At 39.2% G+C, this 15,368-nt stretch overlaps 1 protein-coding gene across 6 annotated transcripts in view; it reads right to left on the bottom strand.

Moving 5' to 3' along the window:
* Nucleotides 1–5,300: 5,300 nt before the first annotated feature.
* Nucleotides 5,301–15,368, bottom strand: part of slc4a2b (solute carrier family 4 member 2b) — a 98,644-nt gene continuing 88,576 nt past the window's right edge. For all 6 annotated transcript variants that reach the window (XM_088322744.1, XM_088322741.1, XM_088322743.1 and 3 more), the window contains 6 exons: nucleotides 14,419–14,508; nucleotides 14,177–14,343; nucleotides 12,661–12,914; nucleotides 10,748–10,917; nucleotides 10,516–10,689; nucleotides 5,301–8,741 (listed from right to left, as the gene is read on the bottom strand). In XM_088322744.1, the coding sequence (XP_088178870.1) occupies nucleotides 8,661–8,741; nucleotides 10,516–10,689; nucleotides 10,748–10,917; nucleotides 12,661–12,914; nucleotides 14,177–14,343; nucleotides 14,419–14,508 (936 nt within the window). In that variant the 3' untranslated portion in view covers nucleotides 5,301–8,660. The remainder of the gene's footprint in view (nucleotides 8,742–10,515; nucleotides 10,690–10,747; nucleotides 10,918–12,660; nucleotides 12,915–14,176; nucleotides 14,344–14,418; nucleotides 14,509–15,368) is intronic.

The following is a 15,368-nucleotide window of genomic DNA, read 5'->3' as shown; positions in this document are numbered from 1 at the left end:
TTTAACTGAGTCACTCTGTGTGATGTGACATTTGTCAATATTCACAGCAGTTTTTGAGAATAAGTCACGGCATTTAGATGGACCAATGACTAACATTTCGGTCTTTTCAGAGTTAAGACGCAAGAAATTGAATGACATCCACTCTTTTATCTCAATGAGGCAGGCCTCCAAATTTCCACAGTTTAGTGTGGGAGATTCCTCCAACGGAAGATATAGTTGAGTGTCGTCTGTGTAGCAGTCGAAGCTGATATTGTACTTGCGAATAATATCACCTAATGGAAGCATGTAAATGCTGAAAAGAAGGGGGCCAAGCACTGAACCCTGCGGAACACCACAGGTATCATTAAAGGGCTCAGATGTCATTTCGCCATATTTAACACAGTGCGTCCTATCTGAGAGGTAGGATCTGAACCACGAGAGGACGGTTCCTGAGAGAACAATCCATTTTTCCAACCGTTCTAGTAGGAAATTGTGGTGCACTGTGTCAAAAGCAGCACTAAGATCCAGCAGCACCAAAAGTGATGAAGCGCCAGAATCCATTGCCAGTAGGAGATCATTTGTTACCTTGATCAGAGCTGTCTCAGTAGAGTGGTTAGCCCTGAATCCTGATTGCATAGATTCAAAAATGTTATTCTCGGATATGAAATCATTCAGCTGCTGTGCCACTACTTTTTCAAGTACTTTAGAAAGGAAAAGTAGGTTTGACACAGGTCTATAATTACTTAAGATTTCTGGATCAAGGTTGGGTCGTTTCAGTGTGGGTTTAATAATGGCGGACTTAAAAGCTGCTGGAACTACACCTGAGGAGAGTGATATCTTTATAATATTTAGAACTGAAGGTCCAAGGATGCCAAAAAGACTTTTAATAAGCGAACCTGGAAGCGGGTCGAACTGGCAAGTTGTCGGTTTGGCCGCATTCACCACCTGTTTGAGATCATCAAGTGACAGTTCACTAAAACTGGACAATTTCCCTGGACAGCCACCCTGTCGTGCATCTATAGATTTCAGCCCTTTAATATGTGTGGTATTAATAATGTCTTTAGCAATTTCTTCCTGTATGCATTGAATCTTCTTAGTAAAGAAGACCATTAAGTCATGCGCAGAGTGCGTCGAACTATCTGCGATAGTCTTATGCCTTGTAAGCGATGCTACAGTGTCAGAAAGGACTTTGGGATTGTTCTTTTGAGACGCAATCACCTTCGAAAGGTAGGCCGATTTTGCAGAGGCAAGGGCCGCTTAATACTTTAACAAGCTGTCACACCAGGTTTGATGGAAAACCTCAAGCTTGGTAGCGCGCCATTTTCTTTCCAATTTCCTGCATTCTTGTTTAAGGGTTCTAGTTTCATCAGTAAACCAAGGCGTGCGTCTTTTAGGACGTGATTTTAGCTTTATGGGCGCTATTGAATCCAGGACACTAGTCAGGGTAGTATTGAACTCATTCATGAGTCAATCGAGCCATTGTATGAAGGAAAGGACGCAACTGCTCCAGGAAGGAGTTCAAAGAGCTCAGAAACTGTGCCAGTGCTTATATTGCGTCCGCTAAATCCTTCAGCTTTTTTAACACTACATTTAGCTAGAACCTCAAATGTAACTGAATAATGATCCGAGATAACGGTAGTACACGGTAACACCATAATGTTTGAGGTTAAAACTCCTCGAGTCAGAACCAAGTCTAGCGTGTTTCCATCTTTATGGGTTGGCAAATCAACCAGTTGATTAAAACCAAATGCATCAATTAGAGACATGAACGCAATAGTAAGTGAACTGAGTGGGGAGTTCATATGAATGTTTAAGTCCTCCATAATTATAATTTTGTCTGCATAGGTTACTAGTTCAGACAAAAGTTCAGCAAATTCGTCTAAGAAAGTTGTGTATGGCCCAGGTGCGCGATAATTAGTTATTACATAAATTGACAATAGAGAGGACCGCATCACAAGAGCCTCAAACGCCTTGTAATTATTAGAGGTACGAGGATTAAATTTGAGCGTTTTTTCAGAAATGAGCGCGACACCGCCACCCTTTTTCAACGTGCGTGCTACATGGCTACTTGCGTAGTAAGGGGGTGAAGCATAATTTAGCGCTAAATACTCATCCGGGCGTAACCAAGTTTCACAAAGACCGATACAGTTAAGTTTATAATCACAAATAATGTTATCAACAAGTAAAGCTTTAGGAGCAAGCGATCTAATATTTAAAAGACCAAATTTTAGCTTTGCTGAATCATTTGACTTAGCTGAAGTCGTTGTTGTCTTTGTAGAGATCGTCAAAAGATGTCGCCGTTGGGGCCGTTCGTGAGCGTTGAGTTTAAAGCGTCGGTTGTCCGCCGACGAATGAATGGTGGAATTAGTCACATCCTCGCGTCCTTCTTGCTCCTTCGACTTCGCACGCTTCACACATCTACCCGCACGGCAACCACGCTTCTGTTTTCTGTCTTTACGGCGCCGTTGTCGTCGTTTATTAGGAGGAATAGTTGTCCACAAGGATGCCGGATCTCTTTGAAGTTCGCTCGGTATATCAAAGGCGGTGTAAAAAGTGCCCGAAAAGTCGAAATTTAGACGCCCACCCAACCGAATAAGTTCGTCCCTACTGTAAGTATTTTTGGCCACGCATGTGTCCAAAAAAGAAAGCAAAAAAGACACGAGAACGGCAATAAATAGAAAATTAGCTGGAGAGCAACTAGCCGCAGCAGCATCCATGCGCGCCGCCATGTTGAATTGCCCAGATGGTTTTGGAGAGAGTCTCCAGACTGTCTGGTGAGGGCAAAGTTCAAACAGGAAGAAGGTGGAAGCCAGAAGAGGTTGACCTAGCAATCGGCAGGCTAAAACATCGCAGGGCGGTCAGGAGCTTCCAAATAGGGTGAGCAGGTCTTGGTTGAGGCGACGTCCCCCTCTTCTGGTCAAAGGCTTTCAGGTGGGAGGAGAAGCCTGCAATACCTTGGATGCACAGGAACTGGCAACTAGAGACCAACAAAACAGCTGTCAGAAGAGGCGTAAAAGGGCAGCTTCTGGCTGTGACTGCAGAGTAATGATTGGGACCTTCCAGCAACTCCTAGGGCATCAATGGGGATGGCAGGTAGACTTCCCAGCCATCACTCCGTTATCAGGAGATAATCTTGGTATTAAAGGAGCGAAATATCAATGACCAGTGGTCCCCAGCTGATGACCCAGTCAGGCCCAAGTGTTAAGGGTACCCAAGCATTCCAAAGGCGCTGGAGGAGGTGCATCCAGTATTTCAAATTTGTGATGTATATGATTATTTGGGCATAAAAACATTTTTTTGTTCACCTTCATTTGCAAAATAAAAAACATTGTTAAAAAAAAAAAGGTTACAAAAAAAAGTCGTAAAATATCCTCAACACTAGTTTTGAATTTTTAACAGATTTTTGATGAGGTTCTTATAAAGTGTTAACATTTTGATGGGCACTGCCACGCTGTACTTGCCCAAGACACACCACAGGAAGTAGTGTCCCTAACACCCTGTTGGTGACGGGATCCATGAACCGTGTGATAATTGTTCATTAATTGTTGTTTTAACAAATTGTTCGTTTTTTAATCCAAAAAATAACAGCCCTTTACGTTTTTATATCTTTCCGTATTAACAGCATGCATTGACGTTGACATAAAAGTTACTGGCGTGAAAATCGGTTTTAAAATGAGCAAGTTATGATTATATAGATTTTCAATGTACAAACATTGCCTTAACAGGAACGTTGACCAATGTCACCTCTATGTAGGTACGCTAGTTGGTGAGCTTCTACAGCGCACTGACGCATCTTGTGTTCTGTTCATATATATGGTCCCGCCCTTTTTTGATTGACAGCAAGACCGGACAGCGTGTGCATAGTGCAAGATGGAAACAATATTTCCGACTTTAAGAGGCAAAAAAATCTTTGTGGCGCATATGTAACGGGTGTAATAATAACTTTTGTTTTATTGAAATTCCTGCTGAAATATGTGTATAGTTTTTGCTAAATGTCCTGCAATGATGAGTCCAACAGTGCCATCTGCTGGTATGGGGTGGGGTTTGGTTTTGGCTTCTGACATGTGACCGGGAGGCGGGGTTTGTTGGCAGTCTTACCAGAGAGAACTGCAATGGTAAGACACATCTTTGGGTGCTCCACAAAAGAAGTTAATTTTAAACATTATAACCCCAGCTGACAAATCTCTCAACATGCACAGTAATGTGATTGATATTGTCAAGCTGTATAGGTTTATTTTCGTTTTGTTTCTGTTTTACTAAAATATGAATTCCTCTTGTAGAGATCAAAGCCAGCAGAAAAACTAATGTTGTGACTTATCCATTTGCAGGTAACTTGTACCCGTTTTTATACTCATTATTGTTTTTATTTCTATTTTCTCATATACATTAAAAAAGGATGATGTTGGTTAAAATTCAGACGAAAGAAAAATATGTTGAATCCATTGTAAACGTTAAAAATCCACTATACGATCTGTTAAAAGTATCTTGTTAAAATGTAAAGATGTAAAAATGTATTGTGATATTCTAAAATGTATTTTATGTAAAGTGAAAAGAAAGCTCTTTGATATGCTTTGTTGGCAGTCTTACCAGAAAGAACTGCAATGAGATCAAAGCCAGCAGAAAAACTAATGTTGTGACTCCTCCATTTGCAGAAACTGTAATAATAAAAACCTAATCATCCAGTCCAGCGTGAATGTGGATCTTTGGTGGGACACGTACCCCGCGGTTACACATAAATAAACTTATTTTGATGAAGCCACCAAACAGAAAAATGGATGTGGGATCAAGGAATATGTATCTCATCTCATCTCATTTGCTGCACCGCTTATCCTCAGTAGGGTCGCGGGGGTGCTGGAGCCCATCCCAGCAATCATCGGGCGGTGGGCAGGAGACACCCTGAACTGGTTGTCAGCCAATCGCAGGGCACACGGGGACAGACAACTCACTCGCTCATTCACACTTAGGGACAATTTGGACCGGCCAATTCACCTGAAATGCATGTTTTTGGAATGTGGGAGGAAACCGGAGTGCCCGGACGAAACCCACGCAAGCACGGGGAGAACATACAAACTCCGCACAGGAAGTCTGGAGCTGGATTTGAACCCACGCAGGAGGTTCCCAAGACATGAACTGTGCCGCAGCCCCTTGACAACAGAACAAACAAGCCAGATTGCTATTAATTTAGGCAAAATAAAGACAATATTAATGACTTATTTAAAACTAGGCACCAAAAAGAAAAGGAGGCGTGTATTCAAGGAATATTTATTTCGCTTTCGACAAGAGTCACACCCCCTTTTGATTGACAACAGGACAACGAACCAGCCAGATTGAGCATAATGTACGCAAATCATAACGATATTTATATATTTGACGGGCAAAAAAAAAGCTTTATGGCACAAAAATACGTATTAAGCATAAAAAAATACACAGAATCACAGAATTTATTTTGCTGCATTTTAAACTTTATTCTTCTGACACATTTAGATAACATGTGACAAACAAGAATTCAAACTTTATTCAGAAAAACCTTCACGAGATTCACAAGCAAACATAAAAAATATGTGAGCTGATGCCTCTAAAGATGAATCTCTTTGAATTCACCACTTCATGGTCCCGTGCAGGCACATTTTTTGGGTGACACACACACAAAAAACCTGAGTAACAGGACATCAATAAAATATGCTTTTATTTATTTTTTTAGACTTTGGCACAATTAAATAATCCCCCACCTCCCAAAAGTGACAATTATTAGCCTAATAATTGTGCATGAACAATAATTTAAAAAAAAGATAGGGAAGAAAAATATATAACTAAAAAATGAATGCATTCAACTTGTTTTTGTCAAATGAAAAATTGATTAACCAACTGTATTTTTCCGTAGTGCAGTGGTCAGCACATTCGCCTAACATGCGAAAGGTCCCCGGTTTGAGACCGGGTGGAAATATATGAAGGCCTGGAGAAAGATGGACGCCATCAAGCTGTACTTGCCCAAGACACACCACAGAAAATGGTGCCTCTACCACCCTAGAGGTTAAGGGATCCAACCAACCAGCCACCCTTGCGACTTGAAAAACTCCAGAGCTGGACAGGCTAACTAGCAATTTAATGATATCTGTGGAGATACCAGACTAGCAGGTAGTTCATTCCTCTAACTAGCAGTCTTCATTTTCTCAATTTGACTATTACGTCCCAAATTAGCTTGTCAAGCTAGCCAACAAGCCAATGCTTTCTGAAAAAACTAGACTAGCTAGTGTAACAAGATAACAACTGAGCAGCAGTTAGTTAGTCTCTCTAACTACCAAACTGCATTTATCGTCATCAATTTCACCATTGCATTCCAAATAAGCTTGTTAAGCTAGCTAAAAATTCAATGCAATCTACAGAAAAGCCTATGTTTGCTAGCGTTCAAACCTAACAACATAGGAGTAGCGAGTTATACTTTCTAACTAGCCAACTGTCTTTATTTTGAACAATTTGATCATTAAATTAGCTTGTCAAGCTAGCTAGCAATCGAATGCTATCTGTGAAAAAAAAAACCCTTCACTAGCTAGCCTAACAGGCTAACAACTAAGGAGCGGTTAATGAATCGCTCCAACTAGAAATCTGTCTTTATTTTTGATTAGTTGACCACTATATCCAAAATTAGCTTGTAAAGCTAGCTAGTCGATGCGAAAAACATGGCAATCTTAGTGTTGTCATTTTTTTGTAGTTTTTTTTACGCCAGCTAGTCTAGGATAATATATGTAACAGGTAAATAGCAGCTTGTGTAAAAGTTCACCAAAATAGCCGGTCCAAGAAAATATTTTACTATTTTATGTATGTTAGGTAGTAGCTAACCAGTTAACCAATCAAAAAGCTGCTTCATATTCCTTCTTCGGGGTAGCCTAGCTTGCTAGCTAGTTTTAAGCGTATTAGCTTGCTAGCTACTGATTAGCGTATTAGCTAGACCAAGTGATGAAACCAAAAGGTAATATTGTGCATATACCAGGTAGTAGCTAACCAGTTAACCGGTCATGTAAGCTTTTAGTCTAGCTTGCTGGTTAGCCAGACGAGCTATTGACTGGAGTATTAACTAGACCAAGTGCTAACACAAATACATTTCTATTTCACATATGCTAGGTAGTAGCTGACCAGTTAACCAGTCAAGTTGGCCGTTTACATTTCTCGCTTCAAGCAGCCCGTCTTGCGACTTAGCCTGACGACCCATCGATGAGAGATTAGCTAGACCAAGTGCTAAACAAGGAAAATAACCTTTAAATTTGCTAGGTAGTAACTAACCAGTTAACCGGTCAGGTAAGCCCTTAACACTTCTCGTTTCAAGCAGCCTGGCTTGCTAGTTAGCCTGACGGGGTATTGATGAGACCATTAGCTGGACTAAGAGCTAGCGATAGCTCTCAATAGGTAGCTTGTGACATAAATTGACCGGCTAATAATAAACAGTTAGCTTGCAGTTTTTTTTACATGTTGATAAGTCCATTGCACAGTGTATATGCTATCATACATGATGCGTTTAGGAGCACACATGAAGAAAAATAACCATTTGTCGTCGCTACAGCAGCCAAGAGTACATCTTGATTATAAAAGACAGAAAATGACACTAATCACCATGACAGATAACAATGTTAAAAGCTTTGTGAATAAAAACCAATTACACACTATTAGTCATGATTTGTTTTCGTTAAAAAAAAAAAGTGCAACTAGCGTTAAGTGAAAGTGTCCAGTTGTCCACGAGTACTGTAATCACTCGCTACGTCACATGTATAAAATATTCCGCGAATTATCAAATATCCCTGCTCGCATATTGCTGTGAGCGGAGACCAAAACAGCTCATTTTTGTCGACCGTCGTCTTTTTTGCCATTATGTCAACCATAAGTAAACATACAGTCACATAGCATCAATCTTTTATCCCCGATAGCATATTGTTGTGATGGGGGGAAGGCAGAGCATTCTTTTGTGGGCCTGACGGCTGTTTGATTGCCTTTGTTTCGATCTTAAATTAAATGCACTCGTTCGGCTGCAATCCATTTTCCCCCCATCACATAATGCAGTGAGCTGGGACCGGCAGAGCCCACTTTAGTAGAGCAATCTGTTATCCCTTGTTGACAATTGCTGAGAATAGGGGCTGTAGGAGCAAATTTGTGTTGTGCGTGGCGGCTCTTTTTTTACATTCCTTTGGCCTAAAATGAACAGTCCCCGTGCGACCGCAATTCACCTAACTTAGTTGACTTTTGCTGAGAGCAAGGCCCAGCATATCTTATTTGTTTTCTGGTTCAGGCAGCTCTAGTGTGCCATTGTGGCTGGCCTTATATTAAATCCACTGTTTCAGCCGTGATCCTTTAGCCCCAGTCGTTAAATGCATAGACGAGGGATTACAGTACACACTTTATCAGTAATTCCTTCATATGAGGCACAGTTTGGTATGGCAGCGTTAAGTCACACGGAACATTACTCCCTGTATATTCGTCACATATTCAATGTGAATCAGAGCAAAACTTTCAGGGCTAAAAAGAAATAATCCATGTGTTATGAATGTGTCACCGTTTAGCATCCCCTGAAATAAAGTCAACTATTAATTAACATAAAAGTAAAGCATAAACGCTAGTAGTTGCAACAACATAGGCAGCAGGTGAGATGTGGTTAAGGCCTCCTTCCAATGGGGGGGGGCGGGCGCTTATGAGGATTATACGGGCATGTGCATCTCCGAGTATTCGTCGTGACAATCTCGCTCATCGAATGTTGGCTCGGCGTCGTCGGCGTCCAGCTGGTAACCGAAGTCAGGTTTTGTGAAATAAAATATGCACACAAAAAGAATGTGGAAAATAAAAACAAACTTTAAATAGCTAGTGTGTAATTAGCGCTTGTGAACGGTAGGAATTTTGGCTGGTCTGATAACACAGGTTCAGCTTGTAATCGCTAATGCTATCTTTTGGCATTTGCACGTCACACTGGGTATTTGTATATTATATTCTTTTTGCTTTATTATTGTATTGTTCTCAGCTCAGGGATGCTGCTGGAAATGTGAATTTCCCTTCGGGGATGAATAAAGTATCTATCTATCTATCTATCGTGTTAGTTTTCTTTTTTGTACATCTATTTTTAAGTATTTTTTGATGGTTATTTGTCTATGTTTTTATTTCATCTTATCTTATTTATTTGATTATTTGATTTCAATACGTTTAATATATATTATTCCAAATATTTGTAATTGTATCATTTCTTTCATATATATTTGGTCAGTATTTTAAAGTTTATTTTCCTAATGTATTCGATTAATTCATTTTCTTTGTACTTTATTTAAAATGTTTTATTGATTTCATTTTTGGGGTATTATTTTTAATGATCATTTTCTTCTTTTTGTATTTTTTGCATTATTTTATTTAGATATTATTATCATTTATTACATTTTATTTTTAAAAAGTTATTGATCAAAAATATTTTAATATTTTTTATACATTTATATTATCCATCCATCCATTATCTGCACCGCTTATCCTCACTAGGGTCGCGCGGGCATTTATTTATTTCATATGTGTGTGTGTGTGTGTGTGTGTGTGTAGGGCAGCACAGTTCAAGTCATGGGAACCTCCTGCGTGGGTTCAAATCCAGCTCCAGACTTCTTGTGCGGAGTTTGTATGTTCTACCCGTGCTTGCCTGGGTTTCCTCCGGGCACTCTGGTTTCCTCCCACATTCCAAAAACATGCATTTCAGGTGAATTGGCCGCTCCAAATTGTCCCTAGGAGTGAATGAGCGAGTGAGTTGTCTTTCCCCGTGTGCCCTGTGATTGGCTGGCAACCAGTTCAGGGTGTCCCCTGCCCACTGCCGGATGATTGCTGGGATGGGCTCCAGCACCCCGCGACTCTACTGAGGATAAGCGGTGCAGCTAATGAGATGAGATGTGTGTGTGTGTGTATACATATAAGCATGTATAAATGTATATATTTTTAAACAGTATCTAACGTTTTTTTTAATTATTTAAATAATTCATTTTGTCCGTACCCAGTTTCATTTAAAATGTTTTATTTGATTTATCAATATTTTTTCCAGGGTGATATTTCTAATGACTTACCTTTTTTGCCTGATTTTGTTATTCTATTTTATTAAATAAAACAATTTATGTAATTTTTAATTTTCTAAACTATTTCATTTAAATTCAACATATTACATTACGAAGTGGGGTGAAAGACAGAAACAGAGACAGCCAGAGCTAGATAAAGATAGCGATAGATAGACATAGGGAGTGATTCTCACACACACACACACACACACACACACACACACACACACACACACACACACACACACACACACACACACACACACACACACACACACACACACACACACACACACACACACACACACACACACACACACACACACACACACACACACACACACACACACACACACACACACACACACACACACACACACACACACGTTCATGTGTACTTTTTAAAAAATATATATTATATATACATACATATTTCCTTCTCGGCATAACTGGAAACCATTAAAAGTAGTTTGATACATACGCAGATCATCTCTCGGGCGGTGAAGATGCGCGGCAGCAGGAACATCTTGATAGGAACGGTGAGAAGGAGCACAAAAGGGAAGGCTAGAGACGCCTGAGTGGACATGACGGCCCACAAGATGGCAAGGCACACCACCTGAAGGCACGTGAACAGGTGCATACGCAGTGTCCGCACCTGAAAAAAACCACCATCAATTAAGTTTCTTTTGAAAAAGAGAGCGGCCTCCTCCTACCTTTCGGACGTAGCTGTGGTCCGGGTGATACTTTGGAGGCATAAGGAGAAGCATCATGCGCTCGCTCAATTGAATTCCATTGAGCGACATCACGCCCATGTAGAGGAAGATCCCGAAAAGAACGGCCAGAGGGATCTTGCGAAGAAGGTCCCCAATCACGATGGATAAACCTAAGGAATATAGTCATAAATTTAGAATCCTATCCTAGTAAAGCTTCAACAAACAAATATTTTCATAGTTAGCAAATGAGCATCTATTGAAACGTTTGATCGAAGAATGGGATAATTATTATTTCTTTCTTAAATTTAGTATGAAGTTGTTTAAATTATGAGGCAAATGATAATACACACAAGAAGAATGTACATTGAAAAATAGAAATCTTACCGAACACACAGCAAATTTGTACAAAAATTAGATAAAAATGCCCTAACTAAAACCAAAAACAAGATGTGTACACCTTTTTCATTGCCAAATTCAAACACTTTTTAGGGACTTTTAAAGCCAATTTTTAGTACCATTGTATATTTTTAAATAGGACACAATTTGAACTAGTTTAGAGCCAAGGTGTCACACCAACAGACCTCCATGTGGCTGTAAATCGCTAAATAATCCCGCATAGGGAAGCTCCATTAAAAAAAGCTATGTTCACTGTTGAGACACTTTTATGAAAAGACACAGAAAAAGCTTTACTCAAAACAAATGCTGTACTCAGAAGCTCTATCAAATAATGTTAAGTTATTTGATTGGGTGAGTGGTAGGAATGGGTGGAGCTATACATAGCGTGCACACACGATGGGCCGTCTGCACTGAAGGTAATTACGTTGGTATCCTTGATTGCAGTATTTTATGACGTACAGTATCTACAAAAGTACTTAGCTTGCACCTCGTTTTGAATCCATTATTCAGGACAAAAATCACACTCAAAATGAGCTTCAACACTAAAGTAACTGCGGGAGTTACTAGTTTTGTTTTTTTTTGTTGTATTGTATCTTAACATATGGTGTATTTCTTCCCCATAAAATAATTATACATAATTGTTTTTTGGAGCTTTTGTGGCTCTTTGGGTCATAAAGTTTATGAGGCCTCCTATATATGTATTCAGTAAAAATTATTTACATTTTCAGTTGCAGGAAGTTCTTCTCATTACAATTTACCACTCAGAAACACTACCTTAACTTTTTGCATTGCCCATAATAAATGTTCATAATTGATACTTAATCATTGGACTGATAAACATTTCATAGTGCATTTTTAGGTGTAGCATGCACCTTTCCTCTTAGGCGAGACCCGTAGTGGGGTGTTGACGCTTAGTAGGACAATAACTTTGGTTTACTTTGTGTTATTGTTGCTATTGTTATATCATAACTTTTATTATTAATATTATTACAATTGCTGTTAGATCATTGGTGTATTTAATAGGGAAGATTAAGGGGTAGGGAATATAAGCATTTGCTTCTTACTACCCCTTTTCGAACATGTTATGTAACATTATTTTGTTGTTGAGTTATTGTTTTTGTTCTGTTTTTATTTTGATGTTCGAATAGTTTTCATTCATTCATTCATTCATCACAAAGAAAGAATAAATGGCAAGACAAAGCCACCAGAAATCAGTGCCAGTATACATTTTAAGCAGAAACACTTAACAAGCAACAAGCATTTACAAGCATTTCACCCAAAAATCCACTTATTTTTTAATCTTAGAAAACACACATTTAAATTCATGCATTTTCAAGTAATTCAAGCACCCGTACGAACCCTGAATCATATAAAATGCCTCACTTTGTTGGAAAAAATGTGTCTGGTGACAATATTCGACAACAGAATGCATTGTTGAATATTCATACTATCGATTTTTGTCGTCAACATTGTCTGATCATTGCAACCCTTATTACGGGTGAGGATCCGACACCCACCGACCATGACGGACACCAGAAGCCCGGTGACGCGCTGCTCCTTGACTTCCTGGATGCGGGGTTTGTCTCCTGGAGCGACTGCCTTGCTCATGACGGTGAGTGCGTTGACGTGCGTGACAGAGCGCACGGTGGCCGCCGCCATCCACGGCAACCCGAAAAGTGCCGATATGCCACCGAGCGTCACAATCAGGAGAAGGTCCAGGTGGAAACCTGAGCCCTTCACCAACATGCGCTCCTTTTTGCTCACGATCAGCCTGGAGGTAAAAACGTCAGCTTGCCATCAAATAGATAAATATATACATATGTATATAAACCCAGATATGTTATCCTCCACAGTGTTTCCCATAGAATTTAGGGTAGACAGTGTGTAGGGCTCCGGGGGTGTGCACGGTGGCATGTACAGGCGCGTGACCCCCGCACTTTTAACTATTTACATTTTAACTGCTAACCAATGTTGACTGAAACATAACAGAACCTCTGAAAAACATGCAAAAATATAAATTAAAATGTGTATAAAAAAACAAAACATCATTAGTCTCTACTGAATACTAGCATTTAGGAACACTAAGTGCAATTAACCATTAATATCATTAAATGAGTCCAAAAAAAGGACCGTTTTCCTGCTTCGACTCATTTCACTTTTGTCTTCCGTATTGCAATAACTAATGAACCATGACTCTGCTCAATGTGCTGCAGCAGTAAATATACAATAAGAGAATTAAGCAAATAAATAATCAAATAATAAAAAAAAATCAAACAGTACTTATTTTTCTCATTTTCAGTATGTGAAGAATTTAGGTAATGGAAACAATGGATATTGGAAAAAGCGTCCCGTAACCAGCTGATTCATCGTAATGAGCCTGTTTTTTGGGTTGTACCGTGTACTTTGACCCCCCACACACACAACACGCACAAAAAGGTACGTAAACACGCACAAAAACGCAAGTAAATGCGCACAAAAACGCATGTAAACGCGCACATAAACGTACATAAACACCCACAAAAACGTACACGCACAAATATATGTAAACACAAACAAAAATGTACGTAAAAACACACAAAAAAACATATAAACATAAAAAAAACACACATAGACATACACAAAAATGTACGTCATCACACACAGAAACAAACATACAAAAACGTACGTAAATGCACAAAATGTACGTAAACACACACAAAAACATATGTGAAAACACAAAAAAATGGACGTAAACACGCACAAAACGCACCACTTTTGATCGTCAGTAACGTTAATGACATACTTTTGGAAAAAATAATCAGTTTAATTATCCTGTGACTGAAAAAATAACATTGTCAGGTAAAAGAGTTATTTATAAACCAATTATTCCCGACACTGCTTGTTATGTACAAAACAAAATCATTCTGAAGAAATTTACCCATTCAGTTCAAGTTAATCCGAACAAACTAAATATTTGGACGGGGGATTTTCCGTATAAAACAAAATACATTGTGCCGCTGAAGTTGATTCTTGGCTTTCTGAAATTTTGCTTACGTTGTGATCTGCGTCTCCATGAAGATGAGGATGAAGACAAGCAGAGCGGGAAGGCAGCAGGCAAACATCATCCAGACAGGGAACCCGCCGTCGCTCCCCAGCGGGCTGATGATCCAGCCACGCTTTTCGGGCTTAGTCACCGAAAAGCCGCTTGGCACGTTCAGTTTCTACCCAAAAGTCGTAAAGAAAAATTCCAGTTCTTATTTTCTGACAATTACTTTAAGTAATTTGCGCCGTCTTACTTGAGTGTACGTGTCCTCCAAACTGCTGTCCACCAGCACCATGATGAGAATGGCGATGGGTACCCCAAAATCACCGATAACCCTGCGGAGCTGAATTTAATTTTAAGTGACAGTGTATAACTCATCAATAAAATTACATTGAATCAAAAAGTTATCGTAAATCAACTTTTATGTGAATTAATTACAAATATTCTATGTTTATTATTTGCATTAATAACAATGTTTTACACCATTTTTAAAGCTTTTACAGTAAATTAATATTGGTCAGCCTCCTTTTAATACTAATAATCAGTATCGGCCCTGAAAAACCTGTATCCGTTAATCTCAAACTGATATCAACGTGGTAAAACATTGAATGCAACGAGATTAGACACGGCACTCGAGGGTAAACATGTAAAAAGAAAAAACTTTAAAGAGAAAAATAAGTGATGGTAGTGCAATGAAAAAAGTGCAATGTAACAATAGTGCAATGAAAAGTAGGGCATTAATATGAGCAGCAAAAGAATTCCCCAAAAAGGCATAGGTGTAATAGTAGCTTAGAACGGATTTTAGAATGGGGATGACTATTAAATTAGTAGACTGTAAAATAAAGATTAAATTAATGGGAAATATTTAAATCCCATAAAAATAAACCAAAGGTTATTTTAAAGTGACAGTGCGCAATAATTAATGTCTACATGTCGTTGTAGGTTAGAACAGAGCTGAAATGTGTGCTTTCAGGAAATACATGCCACGGAAAGCCCGAAGGATGCCACTTGGCAAAATTAGGGAGCCTACTTCAATATTTTCTTGCGTGAGAAAAGATGAATTTCGGTCAGCGACAACAAAAGACCAAGCAAGCTGGATACACCCAGAGTGGTTGAAAAAAGCCAATAACTGGAGTTGATCAAAGCTGGCTAACTTTAGTGACTAGAGGGAAGCTACTACTCACACACTCCTGAAGGGAAATA

Source organism: Urocampus carinirostris, chromosome 18, assembly GCF_059441175.1.
Source record: "Urocampus carinirostris isolate Australia breed hairy pipefish chromosome 18, RoL_Ucar_1.0, whole genome shotgun sequence".
NCBI lineage: Eukaryota > Metazoa > Chordata > Actinopteri > Syngnathiformes > Syngnathidae > Urocampus > Urocampus carinirostris.
Note: the sequence above shows the minus strand (reverse complement) of the source record. Positions and strands in the feature narration are given on the sequence as shown.